Consider the following 26,225-nt stretch of genomic DNA (forward strand, 5'->3'; position numbering starts at 1 on the left):
GAACGCGGAAGTGGGTGATTTGTCAGCAGAGGCTCGCAAAGCCACAACAACAAGCTAGTTCGGTGCTAATCTCGTGTCCCATCATCTCAGACAGCAGCTGTGGCCGCTCACACCACACATCGCTCATGGTCAGGTAAGAGACGCCGGGTGTCGTGGCTGGTCAAACATTTGGCTATGTGTGTGGCACTGTGGTGGTGATGATGATGATGATGATGATGGTGTGTTGCGAAAAGCGAGACCGCGGAGGGGGGCTGAGGTTTTATGAAGTGAGACAAATTGTGGCGCTGGACATCTAAACGCCGCGTTAAATTTAACATGGAGTGTAATAGAGTAGTCGGGGTATTTAATGTAACGTAATTTGGCCCGTTATTATAGAATAACTCCTACGATTAAGCTAAAGACTAAAGTTCAGGGGGCTAACGTTACTTTGAATGACAGCTTGAAGTAGAGTCCCGCTGCAGTCATGTGAGGGTCAGATGGCTGGACACAGGAGGAAGGGGGGCGTCCGCCATCCCGGTCAGATAGTTAAACCAAGCTTGTTTGCTATATTATATGTGTCATGAGTGTTGTGATTTTTGGACTGACACTGACAGCAAGTACAACAGATTCAATATTTAAAACAAAATAAACAATCAGTTCCACTCTCATTTCAAATAGATTGAAAGTTGATTTATAGCAACATTAGTCACTTTCTGTTGTATTCTATGTCTATAATCCTCTGGCTGGTTCCGGGCATCATTCCATGTTGTCGTCGTTGTTGTTGTTGTTAGGATGACCCAGCTGCTCTGCCTGGAGGGGCAGGTGTATTCAGTGCCTCTCATCCAGCCAGATCTGAGAAGAGAGGAGACTGTCCACCAGATAACAGACGCACTGTTCTACCTAGAGACCATCTCTACAGACATATTCAGCAGGTAAGTCCAAAGGCCCGTTCCGACCCACTCAGGCCAAACCTACTGTAACAGTGCAGAGCTGCGTTCAATTAATTTCCGATGCAGTGCAGTGTATGCAGTACGGCATGTGTACCTCTAGGCTGCATACGCTGCTCTACATCGGAAATGATTGAACGCAGCCGAGCTGCTAGAACCATAACACACATGCCCACATATACACACACACACACACACACACACACACACACACACGCATACAGGCACACAGATCAGAGGTAAAGACACTTCTGTTTAGCCTGCTGTAGAAACGGACAACTTTAGCCCAGTCTATAGCATGAGTGCCCCATGGTTTATGCATGAGCTGTTTCCTAATATGACTACCCGGAGATTTAATGGCTGTCTCATACATCATACATAGGCTGGCTAACACTCAAACGCTATGTAGGATTCACATTTATACACATGGTCTCACTCACACACTCTTGCCCTGTGTGTGTGTGTGTGTGTGTGTGTGTGTTTGTGTACTTGTATTCCTATACTACAGGGGACACTGACCTGTTTACACACTCGCGCAATGGGTACCAAAAACATGGGGGAAAGTGTTGGTGTCCCCATAACACCAATTAGGTTATGCTGGTTATGGTTAGGGTTAATAATAATAATAATAATAATACATCTATCTTATATAGCGCTTTTCCAGGTGCTCAAAGACGCTTTACATGGCGTCAAATCTATATTTACACCTTCAAATCTGCTCTAAAAACACACCTCTTCACCAAGGCTTCAGTTAGTTTAGATTAGATTAGGTCCATTATCTCTTACCTTCCCTCATCCCCCTTTTTCCCCCTATTTCCCTAGCCCTATTTTTTGTCCTGATTGTGAAGCGACCTTGGGTTCTATGAAAGGCGCTATATAAATTTGATCTATTATTATTATTAGGAGCAGAACAAAAACCGAACAAAAATAATACATGACAAAATAAAATAAAACCGACAGAATTAGAGGTCAAAAGCAAGATTGAAAAGGTGAGTTTTGGTAGAGTTGTTCCGATACCGATACCAGTATCGGAAATGCCGCCGATACTGCCTAAAATGCTGGTATCGGCGAGTACTAGGGATGGGTACCGAATTCGGTACTTTTGAGGTACCGAACCGAAACACGTCGGTACTACCGAGTATCGATTCAAGTGAGATACAGAAAAAAAAAAAAAAAAAAAAATACCTTTTTTTCTTTTCATGTCAACGTTCACACGCACAATATATGCTTACCTAGGATTTGACTTGATTCAACAACAAAGCAGTCGGAGCAATGGCAAGCCGAAAACTGTCGAAATTGTAGTTATTTGAAGTTTGGATTTTTTTTACGACTGAGGTAGGTACATTTAATTTTGAGACTAAAGTACCGAAAAAGGGTATCGATTCACAGGTACCGGTACCGTATCGGTTCAAATGTAATAATAAGATTTATAAGATTTGTTTATTAAGGACAATGCAAATTAATGAACATCATTTACATGTGTATGCATAACATCACAGCATGATAAGGACGTAAATATGCCGGGAATAGCACAGGGCTAATTTCCACCCGTAGTCCTAACATAAAACAAACACAAAACGGACCATACAACGTTCATTCATAAAAACTGACATCACTGACATGACCACACTAACATGACATTCAGTCAGACAAATGTGAAAGGTACCCATCCCTAGCGAGTACACGTAAATTCTAGCCTCCGATCCCATGACGTCATTTATCTCCTGCCGAGAGTGAGGATTATAAAATTAACATGTTTTAAAGTGTGATGCTGTTTGTCATTTTAACAGCAGATACACTTTCTTAAATTGCATTGTCCCGACAGAGCGTGTGACGGGGAGCTTGGACGGGATGTGTTTTGCTTGCTGGTGTTATTATAGCATTCGCTGAAAAGCTAGCTAGTTGGAACAACATCCGCTTTAACGTTACATCAAATCAGATGATCGCCTGTCCTTTCTCTAGGACCTGAAACTGTCCGTCTATCAACAATAATGCACCCACGGTGAATCGTATTTAAGTCAAGTAGCTACTGACTAGTGTTAGCTGACTAACATTATCAAATGTCAATGCGGGGAAGACGAGCTAGGTCAGCTAGCTTAGCTTGATAACGTTACCGTGGCTAAAGTTGGTGCTATTCATAATCCAGCAATAATGGCTGCAGACCTGCAAGCAAAGTACAGCAAGTTCCAAGTGCCAAAGGATAAGAGTCTGAGGCGGAGTCTCAAAAGAGAATGTTGAATATTTATTTTCCATCGAAAATCGCAACATAAACGGTAATACTAGCTACTAGCTAACAGACTGGGTAGCGAGTGCAACACTGTCTAACGTCCGTGCGGATCATTGGCGTAGTAGGGTATATCTGCAGTGCCGCAGCCCCATACTCATTGATTAATGATACTAATACTAATCTATACAATCACCTGTTGTTGAATAAATACCATTACTTTCTAGTTATTACTAAAAAACAGTAAAACAGGATCTGTAAAAAAATATATATATATAATTTATATACTTTTTTTTTTTTTTTTTTTTTTTTTTTTAAATGTATGCACTGGTATCGGATCAGTATCGGTATCGGCCGATACCCAAAGCTTAGGTATCGGAATCGAATCGGGAAGGAAAAAAGTTTTGAGGGCTGATTTAAAAGATGTCAGGGTGTTTGCATCACGGATATGGCTGTGGAGGGCATTCCAGAGGGAGGGGGCAGCAGCAGCAAAGGCCCTGTCGCCCCAGTTCCGGAGCTTGGTCGTGGGAGGTGTTAGGAGGTTGGCATCTGCAGACCTAAGGCGACGGGTGGGCGTGTAACGGTGGAGGAGGTCGGACAGGTAGGGAGGGGCAAGGTTGTTGAGGGCTTTAAATGTGATGAGTAGTATTTTAAAATGTATCCTGTATTTGATTGGAAGCCAGTGGAGGTCGTGGAGGACAGGGGTGATGTGATCAGAGAGACGGGTGGAGGTGAGCATGCGGGCAGCAGAGTTTTGGACATATTGGAGTTCATTGAGGATAGTGTTTGGTGAGCTGTTGCAGTAATCTAGTCTTGAGGGTTAGTTACAGAATGCATGTAAGTCTATGTAATGTCCCATTATTTCACGTAAACAAACGTGTGTGTGGCCTCCAGGGTGTCTGAGAGTGTGGAGAGGAACCGCCGGCAGCTGCAGAGCGTCACTGACCGGATCCAACTGGCTCAGGCACGTGTCGATAAGATCAAAGGCAGTAAGAAGGCCACCAAGGTAAAAACACAGAACCTCACCTTGTCCTTTTGATGGCGGAGTGACATGTCTCACTTGTGTTATATGTTACACCCCCCCCCCCGCCCACCCACCCAACCACCTCCAATGTACAGTCCCCCCCCACCCCCACCTACCCAATCCAATGTACAGTTTCTACGTCAAATGTATATACTTTTTTTTTTCTGGACTCTTTTTGTATCACAAACAGTACTGTAATTGCAAATCTGGTATGTCATAAATGTATAGATGTAGCAGTACTGTCTATCTGTATGTCATGTATGTCATATATGTTACGATGAATTGAAAATGGGGGACCCTGATGTAAACAAGACGAAAGTCTTTCTCTGGTCTGCATCCCCTTAACAATTGTATGTATTGAGCTGTACTGTACTGTACCCATTCTGCAATCTGTTAATAAAGTTTTCAATCAATCAAACCTGTGGTTTATACTGCCCTGCAGAAGCTAACCGCAGCAACTACAGAAACAGGCTCAAGAGGTAGAGCAGTCGTCTGGTAATCCGGAGGTTCCCGGTTCGATTCCAGCTCCTCCCGGGCAGTGCGTCGAAGTGTCCATGAGCAAGACACTTAACCCCTAACTGCTCCCAATGAGCAGGTTGGCTCCTTGCATGGTCGCCTCTGCCATCAGTGTGTGAATGTGTGAGTGAACGGGTCAAATGTGAGGAACAAATTGTAAAGCGATTTAGATTAAAAACGCTATATAAATGCACCTTTTACCATTTACACAAACTGAGAAAATGGCTTTAAAGTTCTTTGACTATCCAGTGATTTTCTAGTTACTGCAATACTTTATACCCTTTTTCTCTAAAACAGAGCGAGATTGAACTCTGAAACTATGTCACAGGATAAAACGGATATTGAGAAGTTAAATTTCACTTACAACTGTTTAAAAAAATTAAATAAAAAAAATGTGTTACTGCGGTTAGCTTCTGCAGGGTAGTGTAGTACATCTGCAAGAATATAACCCTTGATGACAAGATTAGGCCCATGTAATATGCAATCTCTGTGTGTGTACTGTGTAGGTATTCTCTAGTGCTAAGTATCCCGCCCCAGACAGACTCAGAGACTACTCCTCCATCTTCAGCGGGGCCACAGACCCCTCCTCACAGGCTCGCCCTCGCTACAGAATACAGAACAAACTACGGCCCCTGGATGACAAGGCCTTGCAGGTGAGGAATGTTTGCATGAATGTCTTGAGCGACGCATATTAGCCACTTTCGGACCAAGTGGTTCTGGGGGGGACTCCCTGAGAGGGACTACCCACTGGGGAGCTCAACCTGAGAACTACATACCCTTTGCCTTCTCTCCGCGTGGACGGACTGGGCTGGGCGATGTGTCACACTAGATTGATCAACTTACAAACTAAACATTTCCTGGTTGATAACACGATGCAAGTTCAAATAATGGCCAATAGCGAACTTTAAATACTTTACTTACAAACATGAGACTGGTCTCATGGTATTTTTTGATGCATAGGTATTTCAACTACAATACAAGGTTGGCTCGGCACGTCTGTCTCTGCAGCTGGGTTGCCTGTTACCATTAGTAGCCAAAGTTCTGTGCAGCAGTAGAGTGGGTAAACCACTGGAAACAGGTGGTAGAGCAGGTAAACCGCTGGAAACAGGTGGTAGAGCAGGTAAACAGCTGGAAACAGGTGGTAGAGTAAGTAAACCGCTAGAAACAGGTGGTAGAGCAGGTAAACCGCTGGAAACAGGTGATAGAGCAGATAAAAGACTGGAAACAGGTGGTAGAGCAGATAAACCGCTGGAAACAGGTGGTAGAGCAGGTAAACCGCTGGAAACAGGTGGTGGAGTAGGTAATCCGCTGGAAACAGGTGATAGAGCAGATAAAACACTGGAAACCGGTGGTAGAGCAGATAAAACACTGGAAACAGGTGGTAGAGCAGATAGAGAGGCTTAGGCTCAGCTTCTTCCCCCAGGCCATCAGAGCCTTGAACAATGAACATTGAGTGCCACAGAACACTGAACTATCCACACACAAGCACACATGAGCACATACACGACACGCACGCTGTGCACGCTCACACACTAGCAGCCACTTTAACACTTTAACATGAGCGGGCACACACTCATGCCGCACACTTATGGCCAAAAGGAAAGGCCACTTTAAATTAGTATAACAACAGGAACAGTGTATTGCACTACTAAAGCTACCTAGCATGTCCTATATGCTCTGTAAATAACTATGTACAGATACCGAGATGTCGCACCATGTTACCTGTTACCTGTTTATTGCACAATGTTGTTTTTTGATTGGATTCTATATATTATGTACCACTGTAATGCACATCGTTGCGGGCAAGACCACCCGCATTTCATTGTATACTTGTATGCCGTGACAAATAAAACTCTTGACTTGACTTGACTTGTAGAGTAGGTAAAACACTGGAGATGCATGATCTTACTGTTCCACTGTGGCTTGTTTACAAGATCCAGTAATAAGCCAAATTATTACTTTGTTGTTCATATGTCTGACCACTAAGTGTGTCTGACTCTTAACCACCAAACCTGCACTGACTACAATGTACGACGTATATTGTGCCAGTTAGGGTACCTTGTGTATAATGCACCTGTGTATACTGTAAACTTTACTTTACTCATAGAATATATTCAGATCCAAATAATTGTTTGCCCATATTTAATGTAACATATAATATAACTGATAGGGCAATAGACTCATCTGCACATTGTTTACACTGCTACTTTCTCATATTAACACATTGAGTGCCACAGACGTCATATCTCGTTTTATTAGCCCCCCCACTGAGTGCCGACGACGTTTATTATCGTTTTATTTTTATATTAGCGATCTGAATTCATATTTCATCAACCGAGTGTCCCGTTGGTACACCAGCCCCTACAGGAGCTCAGATTGGAAAAAAGCGCCCCCTATCGTCTATCCCTGTGTAACTGCAGGTCAGTCGCTTAGACTGACCTGGGATCTGTAGATCTGTAGAGGTGGAGCCAACTGGCTCCTTGTGCTGGCGAGACGTCTGCTCAAGAGGGATATGATCGCGGGACGGAAATCAGCCTGGAATATATATTTACAGCAGCCAATAATCAATCAATAAGCGTGATCTATATTTGGAATGACGATCAGGAATTGGAATAATCTTTTTGGAGAACATCTGATCTAAGCTAAGGAGTCTATGTTACCAGTCTTGGGGTAATCGGAGCGGTATTCGCTGAGATAACAGCGTGTCCCCTATGTGTGATTTGGCTGTGATCGCTGATGAGGAAATAAGAGAATAGATTTTTCAGCTCACGTCTATAGCGTGCATACGTACACATATACTATTGATAATCTAGCGTTTATTTGAAAACGATTCATAAATAGGCCGAAAAATGACAACGTTTTTGTATATTCTAGAATATTCCAGTAAATGTCTTTTATCACGGAATCTTTATATTTTCCTTGAAAACGAGGGCTTTTCAAAATGCTATAAAACGAAAATGAACCGATAAAAAAACAATCCGTTTCGACAATGTTGACTGCAAATGAGTCATTGATAAGCGACGGGCAGATTAGACACATAGCCATAATTTAAAACATAAATTAGGCGTTTTTAACGCTAACATTGAAGTGGATCGCAGCATTCAAGGAGGTTCCGGGGCACCGAGTTCCGGCACGGAAAGTGTTAAGAGTTAATTAGATTTGTATGCTGTTTATTTATACATTTTCTTCTCATATATTTTAACACTATGGTCGCCGATGACGTGTTTAGACGTCATTCCTAGCCATGCTCATTCTGCCGAAGACGCCGCAACTCGTCTTTGATATCAATATTTCAAAAATCTGTGATCGAAATCATATTTCCCCTCCGGAGCCCTGAGATACACTGCAAAGCTCCACTCAACTCTCTAGCGGTTCAAGAGCGCCATCTGGTGGCCGATCGGCAGATCGCCAACAGGAAATGACTCGTCGAACCGAAGTGCTCATCCATATGTCGTCCGGGCACTCGCTATCGTTAGAGAGACTCCGTCTTGACACAGTGAACATTGATCGATGCAAATAACTCGAAAAAACAACATGATTTGGACGTATATACTATTATACAACCTGGAAATGGATCGGGCATTTCTCCATCCCATAATAGAAAAGAATCTGTTCCACGCTCATCTGCCAGCGGCGCGAGGAAGCCACGGTGAGTTGCAGCATTATATTCTAATGTGTTCCATATAAACTGCTATGATGACCATATGACCCACACTGGATGAATCATCTAACGCTGCCCACGGAATTATAAACTCCCCCTCGCCCATCCGGTCATCATCAGATGATACGTAGTAACTTCTAGAAGTACATCCAGTTGACATTTTTTATCTCGCACAGATTCCTACCAAACTGTATTTGATCATCAATATAATGCATTTAGGGCTATAAATCACGTTCTGAAGAAAGCTGCAGAAAACGATAAAAACATACTTATACTTTAGACCATATTTTAGTATGAATATGTGAATGAAAAAGTATATCGTTGCTACACCCTGAACAATACATATAGGACATTGAATGGGCCATAATAATGGCAATTTAGCAATAGAATTTAAAAAGTTATAGCCCTGCAAAGAAGGGGAACTTCTCCATAGACAAATAGAGCTGGCTAGGGATGGTAAATTATGAATTTGAACCATGGCGATCAAAGTGTTAATATTTCTTTAATTAAAAAAAAATATTTAGATAACATTTATTGCCTATATTTATGTATTTCTACTATTACCCTGCCCATACCTGTACCCCCCCTCCCCATCCTGCTATGATGCCCGAATTCCCCTAAGGGGATCAATAAAGAAATATCTTCTCTTATATATTTCTCATATCAACACATGGCAACCGTTGTCTCTTCCATTGTCATGTACAAAACAAAATGTTGCCGTAATAAATGTTTTCGACACAGCAGTGAGATGCACCCTATTGTGTTTGTAACAATAAAACGATGGCCAGATGTACACTAGTATGGATACTTCATTACGATGGTGTAGTGGACGTGGTTAACACTGTTGCTTCACAGCTACAGATCCAGCTCTTAAAAATCTAACCTCAGTATCGTTAATGCCTCGTTAACAGCACTGCCAGGTTAATGGGCATGATTACCACAGTAGCAGAGCAGAGCTCAGAGACCTAAGAGCTACATCTGTAGAAGGTCCTGGGTTCAATTCCCGCTTGGGGACCAGGTTGCCAGGTACCCAGGTGGGGTATATGATATCCCCGGCCTTTCTGTGTGGAGTTTGCATGTTCTCCCCGTGCTTGCAAGGATTTCCCCTTCCAATAAGATAAACCCAATGGAAAAACATGCAGAACAGATCGCTAACGCTGTCGCGTCCTTGACGAAGAAGGACAGGAGCACTAGGATTGGTCCCCGGGCGCAGCCCATGTCTGCTCCCGGCTGCCCTTGGGGGGAAGGACGACAGGATGGGAAAAGTGCAGAGAGGCATTTCATTGGCGTTTCAGTGCATGTGTGTGTGTTCCTGTGGGTCGTCCATCTCGCATGTGTGTGTTAATCTGCATGAAAAATAAAGACTTCTTCTTCTTTTTCACTACTTCAGCCAAGCCACTACTTGCATCACTATCACTCTTCAGCCAAGCCAGTCTGATGCCATTTAATGCCGCTTCTCTTAATTGTCAGGACGGCTTTACCGAGGGTACCCGTATCGATGTTACAGGCTGTTATCATTTTCTTTGCAACCCAGCCGAGAAAAAAACCCAAAACAAAACCCGGTAACGCCTGCCATCCAGATTTATGTAGAAAGGTACATGGGGCCCATGGAGAATAGAGATGTTTGTTCCACAGTACAGCCATCTGCAGTCGGAACACTCGCACACACACTCTGTGTAGGATGACTGTGTGTGTGTGCGTGCGCACACTTTTGTGTCTCTGAGCCTTGGGGGAAAAGAGAGGCTGTGAATGTCTGTTTTATTTTCAGAGATGGTCAGTGTGACGATGTTTGTCTGTTTTGTAGTGGTTTCTGGGTGTTTATGCATGTATTACGTGGTTTCTGTTTGTGTTTGTAGTGGTTTATGTTTGTTTGTAGTGGTTTATGGTTGATTGTGTGTGTCTTTGTAGTGGTTTGTGTCTTTCTCTGTGTGTTTACCGGTATATGTGTGTTTGTGTGTGTGCAAGCTCAGCGGTGAAGCCCTGCATTATTTATCGCAAAAACTACAGTCCTCCCTCCTGAGAAACTGTACAGGAACAAGCATATTTTCTGCTGTGTGGGTGCTTGTGCTCTGCATGTGCATTGTTTTCGTGTGTGTGTGTGTGTGTGTGTGTGTGTTGGAGAGGAAAAACACTCCCGGCGATTCTCTCTGGTGCAGAAATGTATTATTCAGGGAATCTCCAGCAGTCCTGTTCCCAACCATGATTCCGCAGCGTGTGTCTGTGTTTCCCGCACAGACGAGTGGCATGCGTGGCGTTTGTGATTTGCATTATTGAAGACGAAGGTGACATGCGACAAGTCCTCGTCCGTCTCTCTCTCTCTCTCTCTCTCTCTTCGTGTGACGAGTCCTCATCCCTCTCTCTCGCTCTCTCTCTCTTTCAGGAGAAGCTGCTGTACTTCCCTGTGTGTGTGAGCAGTAAGAAGAGGCCTGAGGATGAGACTGAAGAGGGGCTGGGCAGCCTGCCTCGAAACATATCGTCTGTCAGCTCCCTGCTGCTCTTCAACACTACAGAGAACCTGTACGACACACACACACACACACACATATATATATACACACATACATATATATATACACACAGAATTTGACACAGGAAAAAAAAGAGAACCTGTATGACGCACACACACACACACACACAGGAAAAAATAGGAAAATAATCCCATTTTCTATGCTCCTCTTATTCAGTTAGCTGTGTTTATTTATCTTATTCAGTTGGCTGTGTTTATTTATCTATTTCAGTTGGCTGTGTTTATTTATTGAGTGAATTTAATTCAGTTTGCAGACCACGGTCCGGATCTGGACCCCAGCAAAGACTAAAATAAGGGTTTGGATAGACCGAACGGTGGTCCATTTGAAAAAGGCAGACATGGTGAATTCCAGGCCACTTGCCTACGAGCTGCTGCTCCTCAGTCACTTCAGCCTCTAGGGTTCTGCAGCTGCAGTGCCTCGTCCAATCGGGTGCGTTTGTGCAAATTAACTACGTAACTTGTGTAGCTTGTAAATTACGGGTGACCGATGTTTGGAGGAAGGCATCAGTGGATATACAAATGTACTTAATTCACCAAGTAACACGTTAAAAATAAATGTTGGATATCGGGGGCGAAAATTAGGGGGCAATTATTTTGCACTAATTTGAGCGTAGATTTTGAGCATCGCCATACATTTTTATCAGATGATCCTGATGACTTTCTTTAACCTCCTGAACTGATGCATTTGACTTACACGTGCACTTGCTGCATACACATTGATGTCACTTTTTAAGATTTCAGCGATAAACTAGCCTACAGGTGTGCCTATGACTTTCCTATATGGTCACTGACACATTAGAATAGATTAGATTTAGGGGTGTAAATATCTGACCCCACTTCGATTCGATTACGATTCTTCAGGCAACGATTCAATGCATCATGAAATCTCTTGACCACGATTTGATTCGATGCGATTCGACCTTGCAATGCAATGCATTGCAATGCATCGATGCATTGTTACACCCCTAATTAGATGTGCATTGTTACACCCCTAATTAGATTACAATGTATTAGGGCTGTCTTAAATACTTCGAAGCTTCGTTCGATGGCACAAGCTTCGAACATTAAAAAAAAAATCGAAGTTTTAAAAAAATATATATATACCTGTATATATATTTTTTTTTCAAAAAAAATTTTTACATTTTTTTTTTTTTACTTCGATGTGTGTGTGTGTGTTGTGGTGTGTGTGTGTACTACCCATCCCAGTTAGGACAGCCGAATCCCGTCCAATCTTTCGCCGTCGACTAAAGACTCACTTCTTCAACCATTATCTGAAATGATATAAAAAAAAAAAAAAAAAAAAAAAATCTAACCTTACTGTCATGCACTTGTCCTAATAAACTAACCTACACTGTAACACGCAACACTTTGATGAACATTGTTACTCAGCTGATAGAGTTGTACCCTTCTTGCTGTCTTGTCGTACAGAACTTGTAAGTCGTTTTGGATAAAAGCGTCAGCTAAATGACTAAATGTAAGTGTGTGTGTGTGTGTGTGTGCGCGCGCCTTGTAGAATTCCACACATAAGAAAGAAAGATACTGGGATGAATAAACAAAATAGGAAATAAAATGTAGAAATGCATGCAATACATAAATAAATATGAATCTCCATATATGAAATAACATTTAGATAAGGTGCTACTGAGATGTTTTGGTGAGTTCTTTGTTTTTTTGTGGAAGTTGCCCTTCTTAAAAATGCATGAACATTCACTGATAATTGGTCTGTAGTGGAGTCTACAAGGTCTACATTGCCGGACCATGTAGAATCCGGACCTTGTAGACTGACATAATTCTGTGCATAGTTTAGTCTATACAGGCCATATTTCAAATAATCAAAATCTTACTTCATTCATCTTAAACATTCTTGATTTGGGGGATTGGTAGTTCCCATGAAATCTGAAGTTGTTCAAACGACAACAGCGATCCACCTTGAATTAAATCACACAGCCGAGTGAAACCTTGTTGGATGCGTCAGTCACGAAAGGGGCTACTTAATTAATTAATCCAACCCACTTTATTTATAGAGCACATTTAAAAACAACAAAGTTTACGAAAGTGCTGTACAAGTCCCACAACATAAGATAAAAAAAAAATTAATTTCTTTTTATTTATTTTCTTTTATTTCTTTTTTTATTTCGAATTAAAATCGAAGCTCGGCCCCGAAGCTTCGATTGCCAAAAAAAGATTCGAAGGTCAGCCCTACAATGTATTGTCATTATACAGCACAAGTACAGTACAACAAAAAGACGTTTGGCATCCAACCAGAGTGCAAATGTAACAGTAAAGTGCAATAGTAATATACAATGTACAGGTGATTAAACTGGGTATAAAATATATAAATGAGTACTACTGAGTAATAGTGCTAATCAGATGTATGTACAGAGTTTAGTGTTAATATGTACAGTGATACTGATTGAAAATTGTATTAACAGATTGCAGAATGGGTACAATTACAGTACGGCTCAATACACACAGACCAGAGAAAGACTTTCGTCTTGTTTACATCAGGGTCCCCCATTTTCAATTCATCATAACATACATGACATACAGATAGACAGTACTGCTACATCTATACATTTATGACATACCAGATTTACAAATATCTCGTAGGTGCTCTTTGAGAGTGGTTTTGAAAGTGGGTAGTGATTCACATTCCTTTACAGCTGTGGGTAGGGCGTTCCACATTGATGTGGCATAATTGCAAAACGTGTTTAGTCCCTTGTTTGAGCCGAATCTGGGTTTAACATGATTTGTGGAGCTCCCTCTGGTGTTGTGGTTGTGGTATTCACTGACCTTTGGGAAGTATTTTGACATGTACATGGGTACCTTGGTTGTGTAGTGTATCTTGTAGACCAGGCCCATTGCAAGTTGCTGTACTCTGTCGTCTACTCTAAGCCATCCTAGTGGGCAGGGGTGAGGTGTGTTCTAGGAGTAAGGTCAAGCAGTAGTCTGACCAGTTTGTTTTGTGATGTTTGTAATTGAGTTTTTAGCGCCTTTTGAGGTGCTTTGGTACCATGAGGTGCAAGCATAGTCGTAGTACCCCTGAATGAGTGCTCCTGCCAGAGTCTTCAGGGTATTCTTGTTTACCAGAGAGGAGATCCGGTACAAGAATCGAGTTCGTTCTTGTACAGGTATACAGCTATAATGACACTGGTAGTAAGTCATACTGGCCAGCAGCATAGCTAATAAGAGTAGCTAAGGGATATGTACAGATATAGTATCTACAGATATGTAAAATGATTATGTGCAGGTATGTACAGACGGGTGTGGATATTGTAACGAACCGCGTGTAAAGCAGGCTCGCCACCGTCCAAAAACCCACAAGAATTAGTAATTTCCACACAAACGGTCTCTTTTGTTTCCTTTATTTAAACTCCAAATAACAGCAAAACAAATCATGCACCAGCAGACTGCGCTTCCCAATATCCCACTCACCATAAGCGCACAACGGGCAATAAGAATAGTCCAGGACAGTCCGGGGGTCAATATCACAAACTTTGCCAGAAAAAGGATTAATCAATACTCAGTTTTCGTCATCCAGTCTAAGTGTCAGTACACAATACAGCATTATTATACATGCTATCATACAGATGTATGGGTTATATGCAGGTGTGTAAGTATATAGAAGGATTATATGTGATAAATGTAAATATGAGGTATATACAGCACTGCTATCATACAGTGTATATGGGTAGACTATTTAAGCATTACATCACGCGCAGGAGTGGTTTGTGAACAACAATCTGCCGATCGGCCACCAGATGGCGCTCTTGAACCGTTAGACAGTTGAGTGGAGCTCACCAGTACATCTCATGTCTCCGGAGGAGAAATATGATTTCGATCACAGATTTTTGAAATATTGATATCAAAGACGAGTTACGGCGTCTTCGGCAGAATGAGCATGGCGAGCAAAGACGAGTTACGGCGTTCCCGCCGATTAAAGTGTTAATTATATTATAATATTAATTGCAATTTTTTTCATGTTGAGCTATAGATTGTGGATTAATACACAGAAAGGTACACCATGCCAATGTTCATGCTTTATTTGTTTTAAACGAGACGATTTAGAAATGGGTCCATTGGAAATACATGGCGATTTCAAGAGGGGTGGACCGCGCAGGAAACAGCAATGACTTAACCACTACACCTCCCTATTGTGCCAGCGTCTTACTGCATCACAGATATTCATAACCTTCTGCTCACTCTTTTATAATTCATCAAAGCAAATCATACTACTGTATGTCTTCTGTAACATTGTAATAGTAAAATAATAACCATCTATATTAATAATTTGTATGACTGCACCTTAAATTTACAATTTAGGAATCCTAGCCCTATTTGCCAATGATGATGATCAGTAGAGTAATTTCTACTGATGATCAGTTAGTGTCAGTGTTTATTCCAGGGCTTGTACAGACGTTGCATTTCATTTCAACTCTTAAGACACCAAGGAAGAAAGAATGTTACATTGTGATCGTGCAACATAATATGTTGTGAAGGGCCAGATTAAACTGAATATATATATGTATCGTTTGATATACTTTGTATATTATTTATATATATACACGGAATATCCCTTTACCTGCGTACAGACCAGAGTAATATTCGCTCTCCTATTGGACAGCGGCCCCAGGCGCCAACGACCAAGCCCCCAACGGCAAGTTCAAAGGCAACTCCGGGCATGTCAGTACATGCCCAGAGTCTGCGTAGTAATACGAGACAAGAACTGAGGTTGGGACTAGATATTCACTTAGGTATAAATACGGCGCAGGTGTAAACAGCAGCAATTCGTTCATTACTAGTAATACCTTCACCACGAGTCAACGTGCAGTGAAGTGAGCAACCTTGCATCTAAATAGAGCATTGAGAACCGCGTGCGGATAGAGTGTTAAGGTGTGGAAGGGCTGGCTGGTTGTCGTCAATGCTGTCGAGCATATTGGATTACAACTATTGCTTTTGTCTGCTGATCAAGGGAGTACAAGCACCGACTCCTGTACCTGGAGCCTCTTTATTCCTTGTTGACTCAGACGGAGTACCCGAACATTCCTCTACCCCTCCAGGTTTTACACCCCGGAGGGAACCCATTGTCTCCAGTTGGTACCGGTGTTGCCCTATATAATTGCTACTATACAACAGGTGGCGTCAGCTTAGACCCATCATAGGAGTCTTGCTATTCTTAGTGACTTATGCTCTTGACTGACTTTACGTATATTCTTCGCCATATAAGCGCGACCCTAATTCTCAATCTGTAACCTAACGTTGCCTAATAATAATAAATAACCCTCCAATAGAATTTCTGTGTCAATGCCGTGTTCTTGTGAGTGTTCACCATCAATATTTGATGTACTGTTTGGCCAGTAATTAAAATACATAACTAGCAGTGGTTTAATATATCACAATCTTTAATACAGTCAGGGTTTTGTAACCCCTCAGTTACATAATACTTGCATCATAACATGACATTACAAGGACAAAGGACTAGTACACACACACAGAGACATACTTAATACTTGCATCATAATATTTAACATTTACAAGTAATCCAGACAAGGACTTAGACTAGTACTAGTTGTTTTTATTGCACAATTGAAGCGGGCATGGCCAACCGCATTTCACTGTATGCCCTGGTATGTATGTGATGAATAAAACTCTTGAATCTAGTACATACACACACACGCACAAACACAAGACAAGCTCCAATAATAAACTATTTAGATAGCAAGAATACTTAACTGTACACACTATATGCTCACACATTTGTTCAGCGATGAGCTTACAAAACAAGATAGTTTATCAGCAATTTCATACATATAGGCACAATAAATACGAATAAACAATACAAAATAAATCTGCTAAGGTGGTTACATGTCGACACACAGTAGTCGGAGATCATACTTTTAATGCAGCAAAAGAAGCTTCAGCTTCAGCATGACCCGATTGACTCTGCATATCCAATATGAAGAACAGCATGGAGTGTGACTGAAAAAGCTATTGAATGTAAAGTGTAAATAGTACCTTTTTGACTTGAATCCCCTGCTCCATGTGTTCAGATATAAGAAGTACGTGTTCCTGGATCCTCTGGCGGGAGCCATCACCAAGACCCACACCAGCCTGGAGACTGAGAAAGCCCAGAAGCCGTTTGACGCTCCGCTGTCCATCACTAAGAGAGAACAGCTGGAGAGACAGGTCCCTCAGAACCCTTTACCTTCATCTCTCAATGTATCTTTATTTCAGGGTATCTGCGGGGTATTCAAAAGTCTTAAATTGAGAATCATGAGTTTAATACTTTTTAAGACCTTCAAATTATTATTACCGTAGTATTCAAAAGTCTTACTTTTCATTTGCATAGGTATTACATTTGTTTTGGGGGGGCAGCCCAGCTGAGATTAAATCATATTAAATATATGAAATGTTTTTGTATTAGAGTACCGTACTTTTCGCACTATAAGCCGCACCTGACTATAAGCCGCAGCAGCTAAATTGAATGATGTGTACATATATAAGCCGCACTGGACTATAAGCCGCATTTGTTTTAATGTTTAATTACCATATGTAAGGAGTGGAGCCTGCGGCTTAATTTGACTCAACACGGGAAACCTCACCCGGCCCGGACACGGAAAGGATTGACAGATTGATTGCTCTTTCTCGATTCTGTGGGTGGTGGTGCATGGCCGTTCTTATATTGAGCTTTAAGTTCCCACCTCTACAGAGAATGACTCCCATTGGGACACAATACTGTCGGACAAATAACAAGAATTAACTCATTTACAAGTTGTATTAAGTTTAGCAAATAAGGGAACAGATAAATAACATTTCAATGCAGTAAAAAAAGCAATATTTAGATTTTCGGGTTTTGTCCACATATAAGCCGCACCGTTATATAAGCCGCAGGGTCTAAAAATGGGGGGAAAAGCCGCGGCTTATAGTCCGAAAAGTACGGTAGTTGTTTTTTGCGGGGCTACCCGGGAGCTTGTATGGAACACAAGAATTTAAATTGGCGCACCAGTGCAGCCACCAGTTTTTGCTCGTATGGTTGTGAAATTGGTATAAAATTGTTCTCTAGGTGGTATTAAAAAGGTCTCACATGGTTCTCTGGCTTGACAATAGAGGGAAGAACCAAGTGAAACTGGATTTCATGGTTCTCTGGTAATCACTACACAAACGGCAACATGTTGCCACTGCTAACGCTGAATGAATCTGAAATCACAGACAAGCGTTGGCATAATTCTTGGCCACATCATCTGAGACCAACTTAAAGCACAGTTCATGCTACATGGCAATGATTTTAACAGAGATTTAAAAGATGTCACGCATATCCCATGCACCCCTTATCCCATTAATTTAGCATTAGTGGCTGTTTGTGTGAACACGGAACCAAACTGGTTTTTCCTGGTTCTTCCGCTACTCCCAGGCTGAACATCCATCTTAACATCACATGCTCTCTCTTTATTATCTCTCCCCCTCCCTCTCTCTTTACTATCTCTCTCTCTTTGCTATCTTTCTCTCCCTCTCTCTTCACTATCTCTCCCTCCCTCTCTCCATCTGAACATCACATGTGCACACAGACGAGAGTATTTTACAGAACTATAAAAATCGAATTGATTAATATAAAAACGTGATTTAATAATATATGATGACCTTTTCCGTCTTCCCCTGCCCTCCTCCTCCTCTGACAGACAGCGGAGAATTACTTCTACGTGCCAGACCTGGGCCAGGTGCCGGAGATAGACGTGCCGTCCTACCTGCCTGACCTGCCCGGCATCGCAGATGACCTGTCGTACAGCGCGGACCTGGGCCCCGGCTTCGCCCCCTCTGGACCCACGCACAACATACCTGAGCTGCCCTCCTTCTCCGGAGAGATGGAGATCAACACACCTGGTACACACACACACATTCACATACACGATAGGGCCATACTAGATTAAAGAAATTCTTACTCGATTACCTGTCAGTCTTTATTAACATCCACACACTCACTTGAAACACTCACCTTTAACATTCACCTTAGACACTTAAAAACACTTAACACTACACCATATTTATTGTATCTATTTATTACTAAACGATTTGCACTACCTCTACCTCATTTTTGCATTTTGTTTTGCATTTTGTACTTTATTTTTGTATGAAGCACAATTTCAGGGGGGACCAAGCATTTCACTGTAATGTGTACCTTTTATATGTGACAAATAAAACAACTTGAAACTCCTCCTCCTCCAACTCACTGCCTATCAGAAAGACCCACACTTGCATATATCTTTCTCTTGCATTGTGGATTAATAATTATAATGATAATAAACTTTATTTGTATAGCACCTGTCATACAACAATTGCAGCTCAAAGTGCTTCACAACAGAAAAAGACAGGCATAGAATTAACACATAAAGTGCAAACATAAAAACAGTTTTTCACATTAGGATCTAACTAGGATTAGGCTGATTCTGTGGGTTATGTTGTTGTTGTTGTCGTCCATGTGTTTCAGGCTCTCACTTCCAGGCTGAAGTTCCTCCTCCTCCGCCCCCACCTCCCCCTCCTCCCCCTCCCGAGCCCAGCCTCGCCCCCGCCACTTCCCGTGGAGCCCCCCCTCCGCCGCCCCCACCTCCACCTCCACCACCGCCACCACCCCCTGCAGACAGCCCAGCAGACGTCAGTCGGACATCCAGCTCAGGTATTATATACACACACACACAGCATTCTGTCATCCATAATTAATGTGCAGCCTATACACTACAAGCCTAGAGGAAATACGGCTGCCCTTGGAGGAGGATGAAGGGAGAAAAGCAGCACATTCAGACAGACATGGGAGCCTGACCCCCAGGACCCAGTATCAGAATCAGTAATCCGCACACACGACCACTGTACGGCGAGAGACTGAGCGTAATCCATCTTGAAGGGTCGAACAAACCATCGCATCTACCACACTGTTGCTCCCACTCTTCCTCTGACCGCAGGCCCTGTGGCGGGAGCTCCCGGTGAGGTGGTTCAGTCGTCGGACGGCCGCGCCAGCCTGCTGGAGTCCATCCGCAACGCCGGCGGCAAGGCCCAGCTACGCAACGTCAAGGGGCGCAAGATGGAGAAGAAGAAGCAGAAGGAGCAGGAACAAGGTGAGAGGGTGAGAGAGAGAGAGCTATAACATCAGGTTTAGAGGTCTCAGGTCTGAAGGTCAGCCTGCTTGTCAGCCTCCTTATATACAAACAGAGGGAGAGAGAGAAAAAGGTTGTCCTTCATGTTTTATTAACGGTAACGAGGAAGGAGGTTGATCTTCTGCAAGAAAATCATGCAATCAGCAGAGCGTGAGCTGCCGCTAGTTGGCAATCATCCACGACTAGTGTCGTGTGTGTGTGTGTGTGTGTGTGTGTGTGTGTGTGTGTGTGCGCGTGCGCGTGCACGTGCACGTGCACACGCTTGTGTACACATCTCACTCTGAGCCACAGGCAGAGCTTGGTTATCATCAGTCCCTAGAACAAGCTCAAGGCTCTGTGACATTTGTTTCAGAAATGCCACCCTCGTTAAGAGGCTGATTTGGCTGTCGTGGTCTGTTTTTTAAACGGGCTGCCCTTCTACCGAGGCTCCTTCCTCGCTGGCCCGGGTCGCGGCCTCCACATTTAACTCCTGTGGAGAGAGCCGCTAGCCCGTCAAGGCTGCTCCGACTGACAGCTTGATTAACGGCACAGAACAGGAGCTGTGATGTAATTAACGCCACTGCCAAGGGGAGGAAACGGAGCCGACAGGTCCACCAGACCAACCGAAAAGAAATATTTCATACTTATCTTCTGTGTTCTTTCTCTCTTTACTTTATCTCCCTCTCTCTCCCTCTTTACTCCCTCCCTCCTTTACTATCTCTCTCCCTGCCTCTTTACTATCTCTCTTCGCTATCTACTGTATCTCTCCCCCATCTCTCTTTACTATCTTTCCCTTTACTATCGCTCTCCTTCTCTTTACTATCTCTCCCTCTCTTCTTCTTTACCATCTCTCTCTTTACTATCTCTCTCCCTCTCTCTCTTTACTATCTTTCCCTCCCCCTCCCTCTCTCTCTCTTTACCATCTCCCTCTCCCTCCCTCCCTCTCTCTCAGCGGCGGGAGCAGCATCGAGTGGAGGAGACTTCATGTCAGATCTTTTCAATAAGCTGGCGATGCGTAGGAAAGGTGAGCCTGTCTCTCTTGTAGTACAGTAGTAACCCTCTGGCTGCTTGTGAGTGTGCATGTGACCACTCTGGCTGCTTGTGAGTGTGCATGTGACCACTCTGGCTGCTTGTGAGCAGGGGTGTAGCTCCAGATTCTGGGCCCCATGAAAGGATGTATTTGTAGGCCCCCAGTGAATGCGAGCGCGCGTAAGCGCGCGAGCGGAATTTTTTTTGGAATTTTTTTTTATTGATGAAAACGCATAATATGGTTTTTACCTATACATTCGGATCAGCAGTTCAGCACCTGCACTGTTGGGGGGGTGAGCCTAGTAAAGGATGTCGCATTGCGTTCATATTCACACACACACACACACACACCACACACACACACACTTCAGAAACAAACATAGTATCAATTAGGGGTGGACGGTATAAACGGTATACGGTATAAATTTGCTCTACGGTATGGATTTTGACTATACCGTTTAACCGGTAGAGCAGCTCTAAAATAGCAATGACGTCATGTAACCACAGCGCGACTATTTCAATCGCATTTGCCCCTAAAAATAGATAGAATTAGTCATAGATAATAGATATGTGCAAACTGGAAAAAGTTATTTAGGAGGCTTCGCGCAGTGGGCGTGTCAACACGCAATTGTCATTTCATAATAAACACATATCACCGCGGCGCACAGCAAGTTTCAATTTCAGTTCCTGGCATTTTTAACCAGTGGAGAAAGGTAAGATATTTCCCTATCGTTTTTCTTATATGAATTATTCTACGTTAATAAAACATACCTGGTGATCAACTACAGTTTGCTGTAAACATTACGATATGTGTGTAGTGTTATGATAACGACGGCAGCAGCGGGAGCCGGGAGGACGGCGTGCAGCAGTGGATTTGCGAATAGCATGCAGCTGCAGAGCCAGGGGCTCTTTCAGGTCTGGTCACAGGCCCGTCAAACAGCGCCCCCCCCACCCAACGGCTGAATTGCCAATGGCTGAAATGAATGACCTGAAAAAGCCCCTGGCTCTGCGGCTCTGCAGCTACATATGCTTCTAGCAAAATCCAGCCCCGCTGTTTGCAATGGGAGCAGGAGTCTCGACTCTGGACTTATTTTATATGGAATATAATGACTTTATACGCAAAAGTAGCCTAGTTTTAAGTTAAAATATTATAAATCTACATGCCTTGAGGATGTCATTCTTTATATAGCCTGCCTATCAGGCAAAAAAAATTATTCTAACAGAAACACTGATACCGTGATTAGGGATGGGAATTGATAGGATTTTATCGATACGATTCCATTATCGATTCTGCTTATCGATTCGATTCTTTATCGCTTCTCTTATCGATACCTGATCAATTTATAATTTAAATAAATAAATTGGAAATGCAACAGAACTAAGCTGGTTAGAATAACAACATGCAACTTGACATTTCTGATTGTCATTTATTGTTGAGCCCCCATGTCAGGGGCGACAGTGGCTCGGGAGGTAGAGCAGTCGTCTGGCAATCCGGAGGTTCCCGGTTCGATTCCCGCTACTCCCGGGCAGCGTGTCGATGTGTCCTTGAGCAAGACACTTAACCCCTAACTGCTCCCGATGAGCAGGTTGGCACCTTGCATGGTTGCCTGCGCCGTCGTTGTGTGAATGTGTGAGTGATTGGGTAAAATGTAAGGAACAAATTGTAAAGCGCTTTGGATAAAAGCGCTATATAAAAAAGCAGCCATTTACCATGTCAGAAAAATACAAAAACTGTAAAAAATAAAACATTAACTATAGCCTACACTTAAATAAAATAATGTATTTGAGATTCTCTTAAAATGTATTTATTTTTTTATTCTTAAACTAATTTAATCTATTGAATAACAGTCGTTATTCCTCTGACTTCTGTCTCACACACACACACACACACAGACACACAGAGCTCCCTCCCCGGGCCCCTGTCCTGTAGGTATTGGCTTGTGTTGCTACACGGACACATTTGTATGTTGCACCATGGTACTTCCTGTCTGACGGACTCAGAGTAGAGACTTAGTAAATAAACAATCCGGCTCTTATTATATGTGAACTAAAGAGTACAAGGTTTACACAACAGTCCCCACCCGCTGTTTTATTGTATTTGTACCTGTACTATCCGCTGTCAGCTGTTTATCTCTCTTTGTGAGCTTGATTAAATAGCGTTAGCTCACGTTAGCTAGCGATAGCTCCGCGGCTAATTTTAGCTCACCCTAAACTAAATCAATGACTATGTTCTAAAGCATTCAAGTAGTTTTCACTGCACATAGAAGTAGCCAAACAGCGGGAGCATATTACCAAACCCCAGGCAATTTCGAGCCCTTAATGAATCAAATAGAGTCTGCCATGGCTACATGCTAACGCTAACATTATTACGCAACTAGGGAAAACCTGGCAGCGATAAGGGAATCGAAAGTCACAGGAGCCACACGGTTCCAGGCATCGGCCAATTAGGAACCGGTTCCCAACCGGAACCGGTTTTCGATTCCCATCCCTAACCGTGATATATACCGTTACCGTCTATGCTTCAAATTATACCGTGATATACATTTTAGACCATACCGTCCACCCCTAGTATCAATGATACACCTGAGGGCCCTTGGAATCATCCTAAGCTACCCCCCCCCAGCTACGCCCCTGCTTGTGAGTGTGCATGTGACCACTCTGGCTGCTTGTGAGTGTGCATGTGACCACTCTGGCAGGCTGCTTGTGAGTGGGTCATGTGAACCTCTTGTGAGTGGGTCATGTGAACCTCTTGTGAGTGGGTCATGTGAACCTCTTGTGAGTGGGTCATGTGAACCTCTTGTGAGTGGGTCATGTGAACCTCTTGTGAGTGGGTCATGTGAACCTCTTGTGAGTGGGTCATGTGAACCTCTTGTGAGTGGGTCATGTGAACCTCATGTAAGGACATCTCTCTCTCTCCCTCCAGGCATCTCCGGTAAAGGCCCGGCAGGAGGGGAGATGGCCGATTCTCCTCCCGGAACCGGCGGCGCTTTCGCCCGGATGTCGGACGTCATACCACCCCTTCCCGTCCCGCAGGCGGCCGCAGAGGACGAGGAAGACTGGGAGGCGTGATCTCTGACGGGACGCCAAGTCTGGTCAAAAGCGATGAACTCTTTATGTAAGGGGATCCCCCGGCGAGCTGTACATTAACGTTATTCTGATGGACGAGGTGGAGACAGAGAACCGTCCCGACGCGAAGGAGAGTAGCTAAGTTGTGTGGTGCTTTATCGCCACCTTGTGGTCAAGGGAGGACAAAGCTGATGAAGGCGTCACTGCCCCTCCAACCAAAATCATTAATATGACTAGGGTGCAGTTTGTGGGTAAAGAAAATACAGATTTTTGTTGTGTTGAAAAAAAGATTTGATAAAAAAAAATGAATACTGATTTAGGCCATGAAAATGTAGTCATATCCACATAAAACGCACACATTTCATACAACTACGCAACAGAAAGTAGTTTTGGTTTTCATTTGTCTAACTCGAGTGCCCTCAAGCACTTGCTAAGAGATTAAATGAATGTATTCTCAACAGGCTACGTTCTACTTTCAAACGGATGCTTCCCGAAATGTAACAATGGTTCGCTGCTCCCTCTCATCTTGTAGGGTTGTTGGCCAAATGCAGGACAGCAGGTAGATTTTTCAGGACAATAATGAATACAATATGTGAGAATAAGGTTTACATGATAATAGATAAATCGTGATCTAAATATAAGCATTTCGATTAATTAACTAACTTCCCAGTGGCGGCTGGTGATCCGTATAGTAGTAGGGGCGGGGGGTATTTTTTGTCAAATCAGTTGTGCAATAGTCAATTTTGGTGAAAATGTTCTTCTTTCCACCAGGGCGGGGCGGCACCCTAGCGCCCTCTATGGACCAGCCGCCACTGTAACTTCCTAAAAGCACAGTAGGCTAAGTAGGGCAAAGCAGCTAAATGACTGAGCAGCAAACGCTAAAGAACAGAACAGGAATTATAGACTGATAGATTATATCTTCATAATCGTTACTGGGCGCTTACCTCCCAGAACAGTGTTTTCAGCACCATGGAGAGTGCAGTGAGTCATATAGGCCTTTGGAGGAATTAATATGTCTCCGCTTTCCACGCTACTTAGAGCTTTCTGGCAAAGAGGATGTTATAAAACTCTTGGCATGTCAGAGAAATAATCACATTTTCTGGTCCGTTCACTGCAGAGGCCAGAGAAGCCGTGCTGGGCTGTAGTTACTGTGGCCAAGAACACGACTCACGGTAGCTTCTTGGCAAGAGGCGGCCGGCGTGCTGACGATTCTGAGAAATCTATTTATTTAATTCATTGCAAGAATGAATGATAGTCTAGACCAGAAGGGGGGGATAAATCACATCCCCGCTGGTGATAAAAATGAATGACTGGAGGTAGGGAATTCACACCCTGAATATGCCAAACACAAATGGACTACCCAGCTCAGTGTTGTAGCGAAGATATTAATTGATTCAGGGTAGAGATAAAGTACCACACAACTTGCTACTTGAATCTGCTACTGACACCGTCAGTGATATTTTGGGGGGGGGGGGGGTCATTTAGAACAGTGATCAAACGGTTTGGTTGGAATTATGTAGTAGGTGTTCATTATCACCTTTTAATGGACACCGACCAACCAATCTGAATCAAGTATTCACCCAGGCCATGGTATAAGCACTGATAACTTTCCACCAATCAAGAGAAGAATGAGGTTGCTGGGGATCAGTTTCCTGGTCTTCAATCGGACTCGGCTCATATCTTCAAATCTGTTGATTCTCTCACGCCCCATTTCATAGAAGAGTGGTCACATCTACTTACCTCTTCTGTATCAGTGTTAATAGGCAATAGCAGGTCTGATAATGCCTTAATTGCCCACCTCAGGCTGTCTATGTATAGAGAAGTCAGTTGTACTGTGTGCAGTGTCCACCTAGTGGCCTTGTGTGGAACTACTTCACTTGGATGAGAGAATAGTTATTATAAAGCTGTTGGACATTTTATTGCAAGAATGATGACATTTTCATATAAATGTATTACTTTTTGCATACAATCAAACAAGTGAATAACATGACTTGAATTAGTTTAGAATAAAAAATGTATCCATTTGGAACAGTCATGCCACAATAAATGGATTTTGGATACATTTGTATATTCTTTTGCATCATTTGGTATGTAATAATGAAGGCGACTGTGGCTCAGGAGGTAGAGCTG

The 26,225-nt window shown here is 43.0% G+C and overlaps 1 protein-coding gene across 1 annotated transcript; it reads left to right on the plus strand.

The window, feature by feature from the left end:
- wash1 (WAS protein family homolog 1) lies at positions 1-26,155 on the plus strand. Its single transcript, XM_084335446.1, has 11 exons — positions 1-133; positions 771-911; positions 4,045-4,156; positions 5,197-5,343; positions 10,732-10,868; positions 16,929-17,064; positions 18,555-18,756; positions 19,361-19,546; positions 19,830-19,982; positions 20,953-21,024; positions 23,953-26,155. The coding sequence occupies exons 1-11, from the start codon at positions 126-128 to the stop codon at positions 24,096-24,098; spliced, it is 1,440 nt and encodes a 479-aa protein (XP_084191572.1). The 5' UTR covers positions 1-125; the 3' UTR covers positions 24,099-26,155.
- Positions 26,156-26,225: the final 70 nt, after the last annotated feature.

This window comes from Notolepis coatsorum, assembly GCF_963971535.1.
Source record: "Notolepis coatsorum genome assembly, chromosome: 18".
NCBI classification, from domain to species: domain Eukaryota; kingdom Metazoa; phylum Chordata; class Actinopteri; order Aulopiformes; family Paralepididae; genus Notolepis; species Notolepis coatsorum.